The 19,271-nt window shown below is 51.0% G+C and overlaps 1 protein-coding gene across 12 annotated transcripts in view; it reads right to left on the reverse strand.

Moving 5' to 3' along the window:
* Nucleotides 1-1,037: 1,037 nt before the first annotated feature.
* PPFIBP2 (PPFIA binding protein 2) overlaps nt 1,038-19,271 on the reverse strand; it is a gene marked incomplete at its 5' end in the record, with an annotated part of 146,600 nt that continues 128,366 nt past the window's right edge. For 7 of the 12 annotated variants that reach the window (XM_080817004.1, XM_080817006.1, XM_080817007.1 and 4 more), the window contains 9 exons: nt 4,368-5,093; nt 6,177-6,365; nt 7,062-7,187; nt 8,602-8,724; nt 9,029-9,117; nt 9,351-9,462; nt 9,766-9,916; nt 16,879-17,007; nt 17,609-17,750. In XM_080817004.1, the coding sequence (XP_080673130.1) occupies nt 4,899-5,093; nt 6,177-6,365; nt 7,062-7,187; nt 8,602-8,724; nt 9,029-9,117; nt 9,351-9,462; nt 9,766-9,916; nt 16,879-17,007; nt 17,609-17,750 (1,256 nt within the window). In that variant the 3' untranslated portion in view covers nt 4,368-4,898. Of the gene's footprint in view, nt 1,540-2,738; nt 2,805-4,367; nt 5,094-6,176; nt 6,366-7,061; nt 7,188-8,601; nt 8,725-9,028; nt 9,118-9,350; nt 9,463-9,765; nt 9,917-16,878; nt 17,008-17,608; nt 17,751-18,175; nt 18,209-19,271 lie in introns of those variants that run through there. The other 5 variants (XM_080817002.1, XM_080816998.1, XM_080817009.1 and 2 more) reach the window with 2 other exon arrangements.

A 19,271-nucleotide genomic window follows, 5' to 3' on the forward strand; every position in this document is an offset into this window, starting at 1 on the left:
TCTCAGTCTGGCATGGAACATGCTTAACCCACACGTACGAAGGGGCAAGTGGATGGAGCACGGCATCACAGCACGTGTGCAGTCCCCAAGCGGTGTGGGGTCCAGGGCCGGCTCTTGCTCTGGTCTGTACGGGAGAGTGCTCAGAACGTTTGTGCTGAGCATGGCTATGGGAAGGGAGAAAGACACACAACAGGGGGAGCCAGGAGGGCTCTGGCTCAAGGACTGACAGCACAGTGGGTTGCAGGAAATGCCAACGCATCAGTGAAGGCTTCCTGAAAGAAGCAGTGGCTTGCTGGCTCTGAGCTCAGCCTTGTGAAGGGGACCAGGGGGAAACATCTCACAGTGAGGGAAAGGCAATGGCACAGGCTACAGAGTGAGTTTGTGAGGCTGAAGATTCAGAAGGGATGTGGGGGCTGGCTAAGGCTTTTGAACTCCTTTCGATTCTGGAACTCAGGAGTTCTTAGCAGAAAGTAACGGGATGAACACAGTGCTTTGGGAAGGCCACTCTGGGACAGGGGAGAGAACTTCTGGAGAGGACCAACTGGGGAGGAGGTGGACCAAGGAGGAGACCAGCTCTGGAAAGCAGAGGGGAGGCCTGAGCTGTCACAGGGAGGAAGAGTATGGCTGGGGGCACGTGGGGCCTCTCCCTAAGGTGGGAGAAACCACAGGGAACAGGCTATGTGGGGAGGTGGCCAGGGCTAGTGGAAACGTTTGGGGTGTGTCAGGACCGTCCACTAGGGTGAGCTGTTTGATCAGACACCAGCACTTGGGAGCCTGCGCTTGCTGGTCAGCTAAGGTGAGGGTGCCCCTGTGCTTATGTGCATGTTGCAGACACCTCTGCTCAGACCTGAGGCAGCCCAGCAGCACTGACAACCTGACACCCTGTTGCAGAGGAGGGTAGGAGGAGGGCAGTCAGGGCCGCCACGGGAGGAGTCCCACTGCTCCTTCCCGGTGCTCACCTGGCCCTGTGAAGGGAAGTACCCCCACCTCCCACCCCCCACCATGTGGAAACAGCCAGGAGGGACTCCCTGTCATTTCAGTGAGCTCAGACACTACAGGACAGTCAGAATATTTTTTCCAGAATTTTCTTCCAGCAGAGCTTTTATGAACTCCTTGCCTTTCCCCTTTGGTGTTAAGAACCTCCCAAAAGTCACCAGGAAGAGCATGAGCCATTGAGTCTGTGCCGACATCTCACCACCCTCCCCACAGAAGTGGGGTGCAGTCCACGTATAAAAGTACAAAAGGTATAAAAGCTACGGTGAAGAGCACAGCACGGCTGAAAACACAGGGCCCCCAGGACCATCTCCCAGACATCCGTTCACCGCTCTGCTCACTCCTGTCAGTACGCACGTCCCAGGTGTCCTGCTAGCCTGGCTGGGCTTTGCAGGTGGCCATGCCAGCTCCCCCTTGACACAAAGACTTGAGACGCCCACACGTGCCTCTCTGGGCTCTCGGCCACGAAGAACGTCATCTCCAGTCCTCAGAGCCGGGAGCGGCCAGGTGAGAGTCGTTCAGCAGCTGGTCCTGGCTCAGCAGAGTCTGAAAGGACACAGCCCAAGGGGCAGTTGAATAGGGTTTTGGTCAAGGCTGCCCTGCGGCAGCTGCATGGGAAGCAGTGGGACACTGGGTGTGGTCCTGACACTGGCACCCTCTAAGTACACAGGGTACCAGGGACCCCACATACGGAATCAGAACAGACTGCACCAGCACTCATATCTTAGTGAAGGTGAAGCTACAGTTTCGAGACCACCCAAGGCCTATTAGTGGTGATGAGGGCAAGGTTGGGTGCATTCACTTCCGTGTGTGAGCCAAGGGAAAAAAAAAAAGAATAAAAATGATCCCATTTCAATTCAGGGAGTCCCCCCCCCCCATTTCCATATTGTCCTTGGATACGGCCTTCTTAGTGTCCCTCAACAGATCAGTGAGCGAAGGACAGTGATGGGGGCCTCAACGTGGACAGATGCCACAGCCAGTGGGCTGTGATGGGACCATCCAGAAGTAATGGGAACTGGAAGGTACAAGGCCTCCACACTGCAAATCTTCTCTGTGGCTGGTCTTTTATTGCCAGTTCTCACCTGTCTCTAAGTGCCCCGCTTCACAGGTAACTAAGCTGGGGCTCGGAGAGAGAATGACTCGCCTGGAGTCCCAGAATTAGTAAGAGGCAGAGCAGCACTTTGAACCAGATTGGCCTTACTCCAAAATGGCTTCTTTCTCTGACACCATTCTGTCCCTTCGTGATAGTCTGTCCCCATGAGGATGACAGGATGTGTCTACATGCCCACGATATCCGTGAAGTCGGAGGCATGGCATGAAATGCGTGTGTCTCACGGACAGAGAGCACAGTGCGATGCGCACCAGGTCAGAGAGGAGGCCCAGGCATCGGGCTGAGGAAGCAGGTGACCCAGAACTGCTAAGCATCTTGGTTCTCAGATGAACTCACTAGCTCGGAGCCTGGGAAGAAGACTGAGACTTGCCATGCTTTAGCTGATTTTGGCTCCTGGCCCGTGACCCTCCTTAGGGCCCCTAGCAGCTCAAGGCCCAGCAGCAGACCAGCTCTGGCTCCAGCTCCGGCCACGGTGCTCAGCACCACCCTTCGAATCCCTAGCAGAGGCTAGGACACAGACTTGGGATTGGGGGTGTGTGGGGGGGGGTTGTCTCCGGCCGTGGGTATCACAATGTCAGACTCATGGGGCCACAATGGCACCTGGCCTACTGTGGAGAGAAGGTCAGAATCCTACCGTGAGGCGGTGAATGTCTTGGGAGAGGAGCCCTATCTGCGTCACAGCGCCTTCCGAAGGGGCCATCTGTAAAACGGGCAGCAGCCTGGTCAGCACATGTGGACAGAGTCCGCTTGTGATCACAGGGACGGCATGCAAGTCCTGTCCTGGGGGAGTGGGCAAGGAGGGGGCCCAGGCCCTGAGGAGTGACAGCTGGGCAGGGCACATGCTGTCTGTGTCCCTGGGAAGGCCAGAGCTTCCAGTATCCCACGCAGTCATGTGCACACTCTCCCAAGGCCTGTCCTGGCACCAACACTGAGGGTGCAAGAGACACGGGACACGGGCACCCACACATGCGCAGGGCTGAAGGCCTCAGCGTACTGAATAAACCAACAATTTCCAGGGACAACAGGGCCCCATGTGCCAATGCCCCAGTAGAGATCTGGGCATCCTTGGGGAGCTGCTGGGAGCCTCCCTCTTCCTCGCCTCCCCTCCTACCCTCAGGTAATGCTGGTCTGCTCCCTCTTCCCTAAGCCTATGTAGACATTCAAGCATTAGAAGCATCCTCTGAGGGCTTCAAATATCATCCCACATTTTCCAGGTGTGAAAAACAGGTCCACAAAGGGACACAGGCCTTGCTTGGGGCTGCACAGAAATGCAGTGATACTAATTCCATGCAGGGTTTGAAAACAGGTGCATGCAGAGACACTCTCCCCAGGACACTCTAGGAAATCAGGGACAAAGCCAGCTCAATGACAGCCATGTCCAGTGACCAGTCCTGAGGAGCACCTGCTGTTCAGTGTCCCAGGTACTGGGATCAAGCACCAGCCATGCCAACTAGAGACCTTATCCTATTCTCACTGGCTGACTTCAGGGAGGCTCAGGAGGTCATGGTCTGGGGTTACCAGCTGTCCCTGGGGCTGCTGGTAGTTTAAGAAGCAAATCAGAGCGCTGCCAGCATCTGGGACAGAATCAGAGTGTCCTGAAGGGGGCCAGCAAGCCCTGCTCCTACCCGCCAGACGGTTACGAGGCAGCTATTACCCTGCAGATGAGGCCCGGGGGACCCAGCAGGCCAAACCCTGCCCCGGGGAAACCGGAATCTCATGAGCAGGAACCCAGACTGGCAAGATATGTCCAGACAAGGCCCATCTGGAAGAGCCATCATCAGCTAGCCAGCCTCTAAATCAGGAGGCAGGACTGTTCCCATTCTGCCAACAGACGGAACAGCCCCCGCGACGGTTAAGGGCCCAGCCAGGTCAACAGCAGAGAGGCTGACAAACCACACAGAAGAACAGAGGCAACTTCCACGGGGCCGTTTTCTTGTACTCCCTCTGCCCCCCAGGAGGTTCACGTCGCTGAAACGGAAACCGACTCTGGGGTCTGTATGACAGATGACCAACGGTCACTGAGCACCAGCTTCCCCACGGCTTCACAGAGGGAGGTGGAGCCTGAAACGAAGAGGCCCCACACCTCCTCTGAAGGACATGGGGTCCCTCCGTGCTTCAGCCCCTTGTCCATGACACCTGGCAGATGCCAAGTGGGCCCCTGGCCAAGGACTGGCTCAGGGCCACCTGCTGTCACAGGACTCCATCTCCAGTTTTGCCCAGCTCTCTTCCCCACCCAGTGAGGTTAAAGATATGCAGTGCTATTGGCTTTCTACATAAATACTGTCTTTATTACCAGAAAGAAGCGACCACCCATGTGGGTAAGGCACAACACAGTGATGCAGTCACTGCTGTCCCTGGGGTCTCAGCCACGACTCTGTGGCCACAGGCCTAAGGCACTTGACACTGCCCCCCAATGGAAGCCCAGCAGAGCGGCCCAAGAGCCGAGCCTCTGGGGATCATCCGTGGTCTCTGGACCCGTGTCCAGGGTCGTGTGTTTCCACCACTGCTGAAGATGGCCACTAAGAGTTACTACAAATGTACAAGTATCTTTGTGTCTTTCCTCCCGAGTCCATTTTGGCAAGAGTCCCCAAAGCCGGGCCCCTTAGCAAAAGTGCCACTCCATTACCCTGGCCACCCCCCAGAGTTCTGAGAGACACTGGCCGGGGGTACACAGCAGCCGGAATGTTCTCTGTGAGGCATGCATGCGGTGGGGGGTGAGGTGCAGCTCGGTGGGGACACACGCGATGTTACGGTGAAGCTCTCAGGGTGCACAGACAGGGCCGTAACAAGGCCATCAGCGAATCTGTCCCACCTGGTCCAGCCCATCCAGTTCAGGGCCATCGAGGGGGCTGAGGCCCCGGTAGCCACTGTAGGCCCTGTGACTGTCACCAGCACCATCAGTGGGCTCCATGGGGCAAATGTAGTCCGTCGACTCATCGAATTTCTTTTTTCTTATGTTTCCAAAATGCGAAAATCCTAGTTTCCTTGGCTAAAACACAATAAATGCATGATCAGGAGAAGGGGATTATCAAGTCAGGGTGCAGACAGGACTCACAATATCAGGAGGAAAGGAAGAAGCTAAACAACTTCTGGAAAAATTCTCAACAAAGCAGAGCTCCTGGCTAGGGAGAGGCCAGCAGGTAAATAATCTTGAGCAAGGAGAGAGAATCTTACTCCTCCAAGACTGTGTGACTTGAGAGACTCAAGTCCTGCTGGCCCACGACTGACCTTCTACCTTCCCCAGGGGGAACTGGAGGAAGTGCCTCACACAGAGGCAGCCTCTATGGCTTGCAGTGCCTCGTGCCCTGGGGAGGCCGCACTGGACAGCCCTAGGCAGCCCCTCCTGCTTGTTCTAGCTTCCTGTGGCACCCTATCTGATGGTCTCCCCCAGACACATGTGTGGCCCTGCTCCCTTGGAGACGGCAGTCCATGCATGAACTGTAGCTAGACCTGGGCATCACCGTGCTGCTGGGGACATGCCCTCCAGAGGTGCAGGCCTGCAGTCTGAGGAGGACATGGTCTGAGGACAGTGTGGCTCAGGCAGTTTCTCACAGGCTCTGTGGGATTCAGAGAGCCCCAGGGTGTGCTGCTGGTGCTTGTATGACCTTGGGACCCCTGGACAGCTGCGTACGGGCCATGTTCCCAGCACAAGGCCATCAGAGCACTGTGCTGGCAGGACAGTTCTAAGGAAGACACCTCCCTGCACCCCTGGCCATGACACTGGCCCAGAGATGAGCCTGACTGAACGGAACGCAGAATCATGAACTCATCTGCTTGCAAGATGAGTCAAGGCATCCCTGGGATTGAGAACAAGCACTAGCTGGCTGAGAGCAGATGCTTCCTGGACATGGTGTGTGTGCACAGAAAACTCTACTCTCTTCCTTGGACTTGGGTACAGCAGGAAATGAACAAATGAAACAGACGAGGAGACCAAAGCTCAGAGGACAGGACCTGAGAGAGCCTCCTTACCCGTGTGCCCCAGGGCCCCTGCCAGTTTGGCTCCGGGCACCCGGCCTGCTGCAATACAACACGAGTGCTAGAAGGCAGGTCCCTCAAGGGCCCGGCAACTCACCCGGACTTTGGCTGTGGTGGTCAGTGGTGTGTACGCTGGTGAAGCCATTTTCTCTCGCTTTTCCTGCTCAGCCTCGGGACCAATCAGGGCATTGAATTTGGTGGTCAGGTGGCGTCTTAGGAGCGTTTTTTGTGGTGGAATATTGAGAAGCATAGCTAGGGTGTCCCCAGTGAAGCGTGGCTCCAGGATCTAAGAAACAAACACAGACAGAGCCGCCCAGCGAGGACTATAGATGGCTCTAGAAGGGAACATGGAGAAACAGGCCCTCATGGGCTGGGGGTGTCTCCAGGGAGGGGCTGAAGCTCATCCACTCATCCTGTATGCTCCTCCCTTGTTTGTCCGGCATAGGGCCCGGCTCGGAGTAGGCACTAACACACTGGGCGGCTGACAGCCTCAATTTCACAGAACAGCAGAGCGCAGCTGCTTCTTGGATAAGACTATCTTCCTGGGTCCGCTCTGCTCTGGAGGACGTCCAAACCACCCCTCCTTCACTGCCCCATTGGCTTTACCACTTGACAGATCTGAGGGACAATCACGACCATATTGTGGCAAGCAGGAAGTTACACTGCGGTGGCCAACCCCTCACTCCCCAGCCACCGCGTTCCTCCAGGCACAGACGGAGATGCTGTGTTAAGGCCTGACTGATACAACCCACTTGTCCTGGATCCCTCTGGATCTGTTGCTCCGGAAGTCCTTTCCAGAAACCATCTTGTTTCCATGAAGTATATTCATTCCCAACTGCAAATTATCAAATATTCTGAGATTTCAACTGATGCAAGGGCTGTCATTATTTTTACTAGGATTTATGTCTAGCCGTGAAAAAACCGGGTTCTGACTACCCCAGTTTACACTGAAGCAGGTGGGCTAGTCTAAAGAGCTACTCACGATGAGGCCTCCATGGACACCACTCCCACGAAGGTTGGGTGCGTACTCCGCCAGGTCCACGGATCGCAACCACTCCATCACCCTGTGGTTGGACCACTGCACAACTTCTGAAGGAGAAAGGTTACTCTGCAAGAGGGAGAGGAAGAAAGTTAGGTCTAACAGGCCCTACCTGCGGCCCCCTGTGGGACCAGCTCCTGTGAATAAGCCTGCCTCAGATGCCTGACCAGAAGACAGCCCTCATGGGGCGCCTGGGTGGCTCAGTGGGTTGAGCCTCTGCCTTCGGCTCAGGTCATGATCTCAGGGTCCTGGGATCGAGCCCCGCTTCGGGCTCTCTGCTCAGCAGGGAGCCTTCTTCCTCCAAACCGCGCCCCCCCCCGTGCCTGCCTCTCTGCCTACTTGTGACCTCTGTCAAATAAATGAATAAAATCTTAAAAAAAAAAAAAAAAGCTTTAAGTTAAAAAAAAAAAAGAAGACAGCCCTCATGCCCACGGAGCTAGGCAGCCGGCCCAGCCGCCCAAGAGCCTTCCTGGTTTCCAAGAGGGACAGTTCTCACAGAATCTTGCAAGAGCTTCCACACTGAAATCTCTGATTCCAGAACCCTAATTGTGACTCCCTAATTCTCTGGTTGGGACTAGTAAATGAAGGCACAGAGTCATTCATTCAGTGACTCAACAGAACTTGAAAGAGGACTATCATTTACGAGTCACGTGTCTTATAGACAAAAGATCTCCTGGGTGCAGCCAAATGTTTTAGGACACTTAAACCTAAGTGGCATCTTAGGCTTCAAAATGCTCAGCACTGTGCCTGACACACAGAAGGCATTCAAAACTTATTTGCTGAATAGGGAAAACATGAGACGGAAGGCGGAGGTAGGAGTTTTTGGTCCCTCAGGAAGAGGAGTTACTCTTACAGCACGGGTACACTCAGTTCCCAGGAGTACAGGAGATGGGCTGTGATGGACAAGCCTTTAGCTTTGGGGTGCAACAAGAGCTCTGTGGCCTGCGGAATATGACCAGGCACTTCTCCAGGACACGGGCTGCAGTGTTTACCTAGGCTCACTCTTCTCTAGCAAAACCTGCTCACCAGCCCCTGTGCACCTGGGACTAGAGGTCAGCTAACTGTGTAGCTACAAGTAGAGAGATTGGAAATGTCTGGTTCCTGAGGGGCTCTTCTCCCCTCTGTCCACTTCGACCCCATGTTGCTTTCCCCTCCTTCTCCTTTGCACCACTGGCTCATCATCTTTGGTCACTGCCATGGCTTTAAAGACTTGTCGTTACCGCCTCTGGCCCAGAACACAGGTCTCCCTGAGAGTAGTGGGAACTTAGAGGCCCAGTGTCTGTTGTGGGGCACAAAATGCAGGCGACAGGGGGTGTCTGGGGCACCATTAAGCAGTAGAAAGGCAAAGAATCCCAAGCAACGTGGTTCAGAAGGCAGCCATGTTGTTCTGAGGCCATTCTTGTTTTGTCACACCTAACCTTGCAGGTGTCCGGACACAGGGCTACCAGGCTAGGTCCCTGGATAAGTACGGTCCTGTCCTCACCTCGTCAGCTGGCCGCCGGTGCAGGCAGTGGGGGTTGAACTTGTTGACATGAAGCACATGAATGGCACATTTGATGCTGAGATGATGCAGTTGGCTGGTGACTTTTAAGAAGAGGAGATCATTCTGGAAGAGAAAAGTTTTGGTTGATAAGCCAGAGTTTCCAAGGTGACCGAGACCCTTCAGATTCCTTCCCAGATCACACACAGACAAGTCTACCGCATGTTAGAAAGTGCACAATGGACACCCCAGCAGCTTCTCTTAGCTCAATGGTTGTGCTACCCTGGACCTCTTGTGTGACCAACAATACTATTTAAAGACCTTAAGGAAAGAGGGACGAGGTGGAAGCAAGTTTAGAATAAGCACCAGGGGGATACCTGGGCTGAGTGCTCGCAGAGACCATGGAAACCCTGAAAGGGAAAATCCTTACCACAGTTAGGTACTGTAGCATTCGCCCATCGACTCTGGACTCATGGAACTGGTCTTTGTATTGTGGTAAGCCAATATCGTCAAGCCAACCTACAGAAACCAGAAGAAACAGGTGTGCTTGGGCTCATAAGAATGGGAGACTTCGAATGCAGGTAAAAAGCAACAAATAATCATCTTGCAGGTCCATCTGGATTCCCCGTAAGGAACTCACTCCCCCATCTGCCTTTCCCAAGGACAGCCAGTCCTGGAGGCATGCATTCCCAGCATATGCTGTTTACCCTCGGGAGCTGCCAGGGACATGCACGCATACTGCCTGTCCTTACGTGTCACCCAGATGTGGTCCAGCAGGGCCGACTTCTCCTCCTGCTTGGTGTTGATGGCTTTCACGGCCAAAATCAGCTTCTTCCTGTGCAGAGGCTGCTTAATCCCCAACTCCTGAAATTGAAAGATGCAGACAGACGTGAACTTCCGGCTGGCAGCTTGACCCTTGGAGGGCGCCATGTCTGGGAAGAGATAGTCCCCCAGGCAGATGGGGGTGTGTGTGGCAGCAGATGCTGGCACAGTGCCCTGCAATCGACATGCAGTCACAGAGAACATCTCGGCCTCCTCCCCTGCCACCCACCGTGTGTGTGTGTGTGTGTGTGTGTGTAAGGGCAGGAAGGAAGAGTGGGGGCCTCACCGCCCCAGATGCTGGTTTGAGGACAAAGGGGAACCTCCTTCCCGGGGCTCAGCTCTTACCTTTTCCATGTCCTGAGGGGTAGCTGACAGTAAAGTGTGGCCAGAAGTCACCCACTGCCGGGCGAAGATCACGTACTGGCCCAGGCCGAAGTCCTCCAGCCACGCGCACACGCGCTCCGTGCTCCATTGGGCGAAGGGGGCGCTGGCGTCACTGGGGGGGCAAGAGAATGCAGGGCCTTGTTAGCGGGAGAGCCTGAGGCTGCATCTGGGCGCAGCAGAGCCTCAGAGAAAAGGCAACTGTGTTTTAAATAATCCCAATCATGGGATCGAGCTGCACGAAATTCCATGACAACACTCATCTTTAGTGGACTCCAGAGTTCCCTGTGGTTAACACCTGGTGTGAGCTTTGAGTCTGCAGGGAATGTGAGCACAAGCCAGGCATACAGTCCTCAGGAGGCCATGTATGTGGGTCATCCGTCCACTAACGAGGCACACGAGCCACAAGCCCAGAAAAGTGCCCCATTATGAGGATAATCAGATTTTTATGGGCCAACACTGTCTTTAGGGAAATGCTTAGAAAACTAGGAAAAGGGGGTCAGTTCTCTAACATTAAAACAAAACAAAACAAAAAAAAACCCTTCTAAACAGCTAATGCCTTATTAGTGAGACACTAGAGACATTCACATTAAAGTCAATAAAGAGTATTTTTAATCAGGACTAAGAACACGGGTCTGAGAGTGCAGCCAGTATAAGAAGGGAGAAGAAGGATAGAAGATAAAGAGTAAAAGACAGCCACTGTTTTCGGATGATGGGCCTGCCCCACCTGGAGAACCCAAATGAGTCCAGTAAGGGGGCTCCTTATAAAACACGCAAGTCATATTTATATGACTTACAAAATCAGTAGCACATATACTAACATTTTTGTTGAAAAATTTTAAAAATCTGATTCATGGCAACCAGAATTATAAAACATCTAGGAGCTGCTTTCTCAAGCAATGCCCAAGTTAGATGTATGTGTGTGGGGGGATGGGTGCAGAGCAGGGGGAGGTGGTGACAATTACCCTCAACTGAGCAACATCAAGTCATGAATAAGTCAAGGGCTAGATCATGTTCCCAGACAGGATGACGGGGAATTACAAAGCCATCAGTTCTTAAAGACATCAATTTTTCATTTAAGTGTGAATATAATGGCACACTTGAAGCCTCCATGGAGTCTGGGGTGGGGGAGGCAGGCAAAGCAACTTTATGTTCATTTGAAGAAAAACCAACCAGGATTTATGGAATGTAGAAAACTAGATAATCTATAAGGTTCCTTCCAACAAAGTACCCCTAACATGCTAGTTAAAAAATTGTTTTTGTTGGGGCGGGGGGGTGCCTTGGTGGCTCAGTGGGTTAAGCATCTACCTTCAGCTCAGGTCATGATCCCAGCATCCTGGGATCAAGCCCTGCATCAGATTCCCTGCTCAGTGGGGATTTTGTTTCTCCCTCCCTCTCTGACCCTCACACACACTGCCCCCCCCCCCCCGCCCTGGCTTTTGCATACTCGCTCTGTCTCTCACTCTGAAATAAATAAATAAAATCTTTTTAAAAATTTGTTTGGGAATGCCTGGTTGAGTTATTCTTAAGGTAAAAGAGTTAAAAGACCAGAACAACAAGAAAGCATGGTTCTAACACTGACCTCTACCTCTGAAACCAATAATACATTATATATTAATTAATTGCATTTAAACTAAAAAATAAGTGAATAAAATGTTAAGTGACTAGAATAGTAAAAATTGATTAAAAATAAAAAAAATTCAATATTTAAAAAAAAGAAAAGAAAAAGAAAGCATGATTCTAGGTGTCCTGGGGTAAGTGCTGGCCACTTGCAATAATGAGTTCCAGGTTCTGGGAGACCTAGAACTTGCAAAATTTGGAGGGACCGCTTTAAGAAAAGTACAAAATCTGAATATGGAATTAGGGACAAATAATTCATTTAGAATGAGAAATCACAAAATATTACAAGTTTAATCAAACTGATAAACATCACAAAATCCAGAAATATCTTTGAGTTTGTTATCTTTGTCAACGTATTCTATCATGTTAAATCACAAAATTTTCAGCTTTTTCCAGTGTGTTTAATATGATTCACTTTATAAAAATAATAATCTAGGAACCTATTCACTATTTTTTTTTCCTATTCAGTATTTTTGTTTGGAATTTATCTTTTGCTTTTAATGAATTACTGCTTTTGGTCTGATCTGGAATTTTTTTATTTATTCTTTTTTTTTTTTGAGACATTGGGTTTTTTTTTAATCAAGCAATTAACATGTTATTATTAGTGTCAGAGGTAGAGTCCAGTGATTCATCTGTCGTCTATAACACCCAGTGCTCATTACATCCCATGCCCTCTTTAATGTCCATCACCCAGTTACCCCATTCCCCCCATTTCCCCTCCAGCAACCTGTTTATTTCCTATAGTTAAAAGTCTCTTATTGTTTGTCTACTCTTTTGTTTTTAAGATTCATTTATTTGAGGGAGGGAGGCAGGGAGGGAGAGAGGGAGAGAGAGAGAAAAAGAGAGAGAATGAGTTGGGGGGATGGAGGAAGAGGGAGAAGCAGACTCTCCACTAAGCACAGAGCCCGATGCGGGGCTTGATCCCAGCACCCTGAGGTCATGACCTGAGCCAGAGGCAGGCACTTAACTGACTGTGTTACTCAGACACTCCAGTTTGTCTTAATGTCAGAACACTTTCAGTTTCAAATGTTCTTTTTCTCGCTTTTATTTCACATTCTATTAGCTTTTGATTTCACTCCATTTCTTACCTCTGGAAATTGGTAAAAATACATATTTAATATATCAGAGGGGTATTTCAGTTCTGAATGGAAAATGTATTTCTGAGATCATAATTTGAAAACCTCACTCTTGTACACCTTTTCAAGAGAGCTCTGGTGCTCATCTTCGACAGAATTCCCATGTCCTTTGTAAACGGTCTCCACCCTCCTCCACCTGTGTTGTTCCCACAACAGCAGACCCTGCTTCTCCACCTGCCTGCCCCCGCTAGGTTCTCTCAGTTTTGGGGTCTCCCAAGGGCTATCGTTGAACAGGCAACGAAGCAATTCAGAGAGGATAGAGAAGGTACCTTTCAGGAACAGCCAAACCACTTGCTTTACTGACATGTTCCAAAACATCTTCCCAAATCGTGGTTAAAATGATGTAAGAGATTATCAGATGCTCCATCCCCATGAATGAGGGAGAGCACATGGTGCATTTATGATTGTATACACGTCATCAGTCAGTGCACTTCTGACTAGGGAGAACTTCCGTTTTGACGAAGCATCCACGGGAATCAAAGCCCCTGCCTGGGATTTCGCAGCCCTAATGACTGGGAAAAGTTTTCACAGAACAGCTTCTGGTTTTATACATTTGAAATGTTTCTTTTCTACTGCCCCAGACTTCTGATAGCGAGAGCCAAAGGACACGTTCACAATGGGACGTGACCGTCAGCTCTGCATCTCTGTGTCAGAGCGCCGGACAGATGGGCACACTGGGAGGTGGCACGAATCCTGGGAGTGATTTTTAGAGGACAGCTAGTCAACCAAACATGAAGTGACCACACACCACGGATGCACACCCCAACAAATCCAAGCTAAATGGAAACCCGGAACTCAACTCCCCTCCCCCCTTGGCAAGATCCCCCAAATGCCCACGGTGCTCCAGTATCATCTGACAGAAGGCAGTGTGTAGATGGAGGGAAGTCTGCAGTGAACAGTCAGCAGTCAAAAACTGCTTGGATTAAAATACCTGACTTGAAAAAGTTTTGCAAAACACATGGCTTTGTCGGCACATTGATGAGACTCTCTCCACATCCTAGAAGACACCTGGATGCAAGCAAAGGACCCTGAAGCTTAGACTTGCTCACGTTGAGGGTACACCTGATGCCATGAATACGGGAGAAAGGCAGGAAGAGAGTCTGACCAGAGCCCCTCATAAAGCTACAGTCCCGAAGGGCAGCAGACTCAGGAGGCCAGCTCAGGAATCATCGCTGCATGGAGATGAGATCCAGCCCTAGGATCGAGTCCGCCTGACTTCAACATTATACACTGCTGCTTTCTCTTGGAAAAACAGAAATACCTCTCACCACATACCAAAATAAATCCCCAAACAGAGGATTCAGACACAGCTTAAGAAAAAATCATTGAAAAAAATTAAATATGAAGAAAACCACAAAAGAAAAGTTCATGAACTTCATTATATATAAACATAAAAATTCCATATGTCGAAGTGTCACAAAATAAAGTTCTGCAACAAGCGTAAAACACAATTTATCACCATTACTAGACATAGCTTCATGTCTTAATACACGGAGAGCAGACAGAAGTCTGTAAGACAGACAGTAACAAAAATGGGCAAAAAATGCAGACAATTCACAAAAAGTAAAATGACAAACATCTGCAAACTAAATTAACAATAAAATGTAATTTTTTGTGAGTGTGACAGGCACTCTGCGCAGCAGTGCTGACTGGAATATAAATCAGGAAAACTTTATAGGAGAGAAGAAAAAGCATAATAAAATTTATTCTTCTATAACCTCAGAGAGGAGTCCTAGGAAATGTCATTATCAAATACTATTATTTTGGTGTAATTTTTTAAAAGATTATTTATTTATTTATTTGACAGAGAGAGACACAGCGAGAGAGGGAACACAAGCAGGGGGAGTGGGAGAGGGAGAAGCAGACTTCCTGCTGAGCAGGGAGTCTGATGTGGGGCTCGATCCTAGGACCCTGGAATCATGACCAGAGCCAAAGGCAGAAGCTTAACCACCCAGGTGCCCCACAAATATGATTATTTTAAAAATAAATATTACATTAGAATAAAAAAAAGAGACTGGGGCTGGAGACCTTCTCTAACCAAGTACTTTTCCTACAGGGATATTGGTGATGAGACTTTTTTTTTTTTTAAGATTTTATCTTATTTATTTATTATCTTATTTATTTGACACAGAGAGAGAAAGCATGGAAGGGAGGGGCAGAGGGAGAAGCTGACTCTCTGCTAAGCAGGGAGCCCGATTGGGGGCTCAATCCCAGGACCCTGAGATCATGACCTGAGCTGAAGCAGACGTTTAACCGACTGAGCCACGCAGGCGCCCCCAGTGACGAGACTTTTTAAGGCTATACCTAAACATCTATAAATACCAGAAGCCATTAGTTTATATCAAATTTCTGCTGACAAGTAAGAAAGGCCTTTCTTTTCCACCAGTGAATGCAAGGTCTTACCACAAGCACGGTTAGCATAAATGCAGCGATCTCCTCAGGGCATCCTTCTCTTCCCCTTTCTCATCCTTGTTATGGTTAACAAAGCACAAAAACATTCACACCAAGCAGCCCTGTGGCTGGAAATGCAGTTTTTCCTTCAGCAGAGAAGTTCCTGACTTTGGTTACCCCATCCTGAAATGGCTGACAGAAGGTAAACAGGCCTCCTAACTGTGCGGTCCTGCATTGAGGAAAAATGCTGAAGGGTCTTAGAGAAAGTTCTCCTGCCAGTGAATCAACGCTAAAGAAATCGCCAGAATTGGAGCTGAGGTTAATCATGCAAGCTGACTGTAGACTTTCTTCATCTCTGAAAAATCAGAAACATTTGCATCTAAATTTAAAAAACTGCTAGGAAATTAGAGCGCTCTTATGGAATATATAAGCTTTCTTTGGCTCACTTTTTTACTGGCTCTGAATGGGTCTCTGCCTTCTCTTGCATCCAAAAGCTACCACTCACGGAGCATTTAACACCTGTAACACTAATGCCTCGGTCCTGAGCGGGCAGGTACAGAAGTGCACACACCCTCACATCTTCCTGCACGGCACCTGGAGAACACGTCCGCTGACCAACACCCAACAAAGCGCAAGTGGATCTGGGGAGGCCCGTGTCTCACACCCAAGCCAACCCCAACCGGGAAAGTCTAGAAAGCTGGGGCTGGCCGGGTGGGGAAGAGAAGGGTGTGTCCGTGGGTTCCCTTTCTCAGGGCAGTGGGGGCCTGGGGGCCAGGTCCACCAACAATAGGCTGCTTTAGGGAAACGTGCTTCTCTCATCTCGATTGTACTGTTTCTGAGGATTGGTATTTGAGTTGTGCACTTCTTACTTACTACCCGCTCCTGGCACGGGTAGATGGCAATCCCAGAGGAATTAAATAGGAGAGTTAAACATTACTTTTCACTGTTGGGTTAGATTTAAAGTGTCACAATGCAATCCTGAGGAAGGTGCTCAGAAGCCTGACCTTGGCTGAGTAACTCAGATTTCAGGAGATAGTTACTGGAGATAATATTTTGTAGAAACTGTCTGATGGGAACAGGGGATCAGAGGATATGGAAAGGGATTTTCCTAAAGCCCCGGAGTACTGTTTTGCCTGGGCAGGCCTGAGGGAGGTCTAAGGAAAGGGGGCAGAGCTACTCACTGGAGAGTGTCTATCAGGGCCATCCAGGTCAAGCCAGGAACTGGAGGAACCCCAGCACAGCCAGGACAAACTAAGAAAGTTTAGTTTGTTTTCACGCTTTTTTGTTTGGGCATGATGGGACACTCCTGCAAAAGTTCCCAGGTAGTTCCCGTGGCACACACTGTCTGCCACCCCCTTTAGCTAACACCCTTCAGCAAAGCTTGGGGCCTTGTCTTAGGAGGCATAATGGCAATGCGGCCTGCTTGGGTGACGGGGGACAATGCCCTTTCTCACGTTTACCGGAGGAGGTCGACCCGTGAGACTGCTGATGCTTAGGTTAGATGGGCAGCAGTGATGTGATCCTCCTAAGAACTTTAATAAACTTCCTTTGATTCCTCACTTCACAAATGAGGAAACTGAGGCGCAGAGAAGTGACAGAACTTGCTTTAAGGCTCGCCGCTAGGAGTGGCTGAGCGGACATTCCAAGTCGGGTCTGTGGTTCCATAATCTGTGCCCCAAAGGTTGCCCCAGAGTTTCTCAATCCCGCACACCAAGGCCCTGAGGCGAATGAATCACACACATGCAGAGCTGCTGAGGGCCCAGCACTCATGGCGGCTTGGAGGGAGCCTCTTGTGTGTCTGTAAAGCATGAACAACGTCTGCTCGCGCCAAGTGGGAAACGGGGAGAAGCTCTGCCTTCTGTCTTGGCAGCATTCGGCCCCCTGGCCAAGACCTCACAGTTCTCTGTTGATGGACTGGAGGGAGCCTTACCATTTCTGACCCTTGGGGTCTCTGGTCCTAGAGAGCCTCGGCCCTGCAGTTGCCCGGAGCCCACCTCGTCGAAACTCCGCCATCCCTGGGGCATCGGTGTTGAAGTTCCCGGACTGAGTTCTTCGGATCCTGTGTGGAGAGGAGTCCGTGGAGAGTGTCAGGGGGCAGCTGGGGGCACGCAGGCACCAGTCCCTATGCAGGGCCATGTCAGCTGGACCCCGGACTCTCCATGGCACTGCTGCCCAGGGCCTCCCGGAGATCAAGGATCATGGCCTGTGACAGCTCCCCAGACCCAAGCCTCGATTCTCATTCTGCCTCTGGGATTTGGGGCACACCCTGTGGGGTCCAAGTGAGGAGTAATGCAGGGGAGGAAGCCCGTTTCTGCCCGGGGCCAGCAAGTCCTTCTTCAGACACAGACTGACCCCTTGGAAGGAAGAAGTTGGTCTCATGCATTGTCTCTCCCAAAGTACATGTGGTGTAATCTGCAGAGAATGTGCTTGGGGTTCGCGGGAGGGAGTGATGCTGGGAACAAAGGACAGGTAAGGCAACAGTTACATTTACTGTTCTCCTCCTCTGCGCCCTCAAACAAAACTCCAATTCTTCCCTCTAACGGCCTTTCTGTTTCTATTGCTGTTCCAACATTTAATTAAACAGGGGGCTATGCGGTTCTTTGCCCGTTCTAGAAGAATTTTGATTCTAAGCAATGTAATTATGATCACCACCAACTTACTTTCCCCAGAACTTCCTGATGCCTTTGGGGCTCCGTTTACCATCTGGGGTCAGGGGAGACTGGGGGCTTGAGTCAGTGCCCGAGGACGTGGATGAGAGATCGTTGGCCATGGCGGTGTCGTCCCAACCACTTTCTGTGTCTCCTGAGATGGAAAGAATGGAATGGTGTGTGAAGGACAGAAAGGAACATGACCTTCAAAACCTTGTCCCCAGGCCAGGGCCATCCTTCAGTGGGGCTGGGGAAGAGTCTGCTCTGCCTGCTGGGCAGAATGTCACACCTCCTTCTCAGAAACCAGTGGGGCCTCAGGCACACTCCAGGCTCTCTCTCTCTGAGAAGAACTGGCCAGGTTAGTGTTCCAAACCAGGGTGAGCTAATGTCTTCAAGTGCTAAAGGTTTGGGGGGTCCAAGTACTGGCGGGTAACTCCAACAAGGAGCTTCCTCCTTCCCCCAAGGGAGATGCAGGGCTGCAGGCAGGAGGGGACGTGGCTGAATGTTCCAGAAGGGAGGGTGTCAGGGGAGGGACACAAGGGCATCTCACTCTCCACCTCACCTGGAAGGGTACAGTACCTAATACTGGGGCACTGACACTCCGGCCACGATCTCCAGCCAATCAAGAAGCAGAGAAGCCACATGAAGAAGCAAGAGAGGCCAAAGTCCAGCCCAACAGAGTTACAGGGAAGCAAAGAAATAAACAGAAGAGTCATCGAGCAAGAGAGAAAAACTCAAACAGAAAGAAAAATAATCCCATGAGAAAAGAAGGGTGGGAACAGTGACTGAACCTGGCCCCCAGGGTCAGTGCATTGAGAGGACGCCTAACGTGAGGGGATCAAATACTCCCGGGGCCACTCCCTGGCAGGCCGAGGCAGCCACACATGGGTAGGGAGAGGGAGGGAGAGCGGCAGGGGCTGACACACTGGTGCACATGCAGCCCCCATGTGGGCGCCAGGGCTCCCTCAGATCAGTCTAAAATGCCCTGAAGCTGTTGCGAGTCCAGAGTCTCAGGGTTACCAGGACAGACTATTTCAAGAGCTTGTCTGGAGTTCCTGCAGCCAGAGGCGGAACTGGCCAAGGGCAGAAGCCAACCCACGGGCTAGCTCAGGGAACTTACAGGGATGAGGAGGAGAGGAGGGAGGGCTCTGCAGGGACCAGAATGTTCCCTCCTACACTCCATTGACCTGTTGTTGTTGAGGAAAGATGGCCTACTCTGCGTGAAAAGCAGTGAAGACCTCCACGATTCCAGGTCCTAAGCACCAAAAGGGCACCTGTGGATGGATATCCTTGCCCACTGGGCACTCCATTTCCCTAAGGAAACACTTTCCCTTGGAAGAGCCCATAATATCATCTTACTGGTAATAGGGAAGCTACAAGAGGAAGGCAGAGACGGGGAGAGATCAGGATGACAAAGGAGGAGGGAGGGTGGGACAGGAAGGATACACTCAGGGGTCTAAGAGGGAAGGAACAGAGGAATGATGGGAAAGACACGGAGGGCCAAGAGAGGAGGACTGGAAGAGGGCAAATGGGAGTGGAGTGACTGTGGAAAGAAAGAGTGGGCTCACAGCCTGGGTTTCTGGTGCTCTACAGGGCTTACCAGAGGAAATAACGTACCCAGACAGGGAGCCATGGTCTCTACCAGGGAGGCCACCGAGAAGGACACCTTTTCCTG

This window comes from Martes martes (assembly GCF_963455335.1).
Source record: "Martes martes genome assembly, chromosome: 10".
Classification (NCBI taxonomy): Eukaryota; Metazoa; Chordata; class Mammalia; order Carnivora; family Mustelidae; genus Martes; species Martes martes.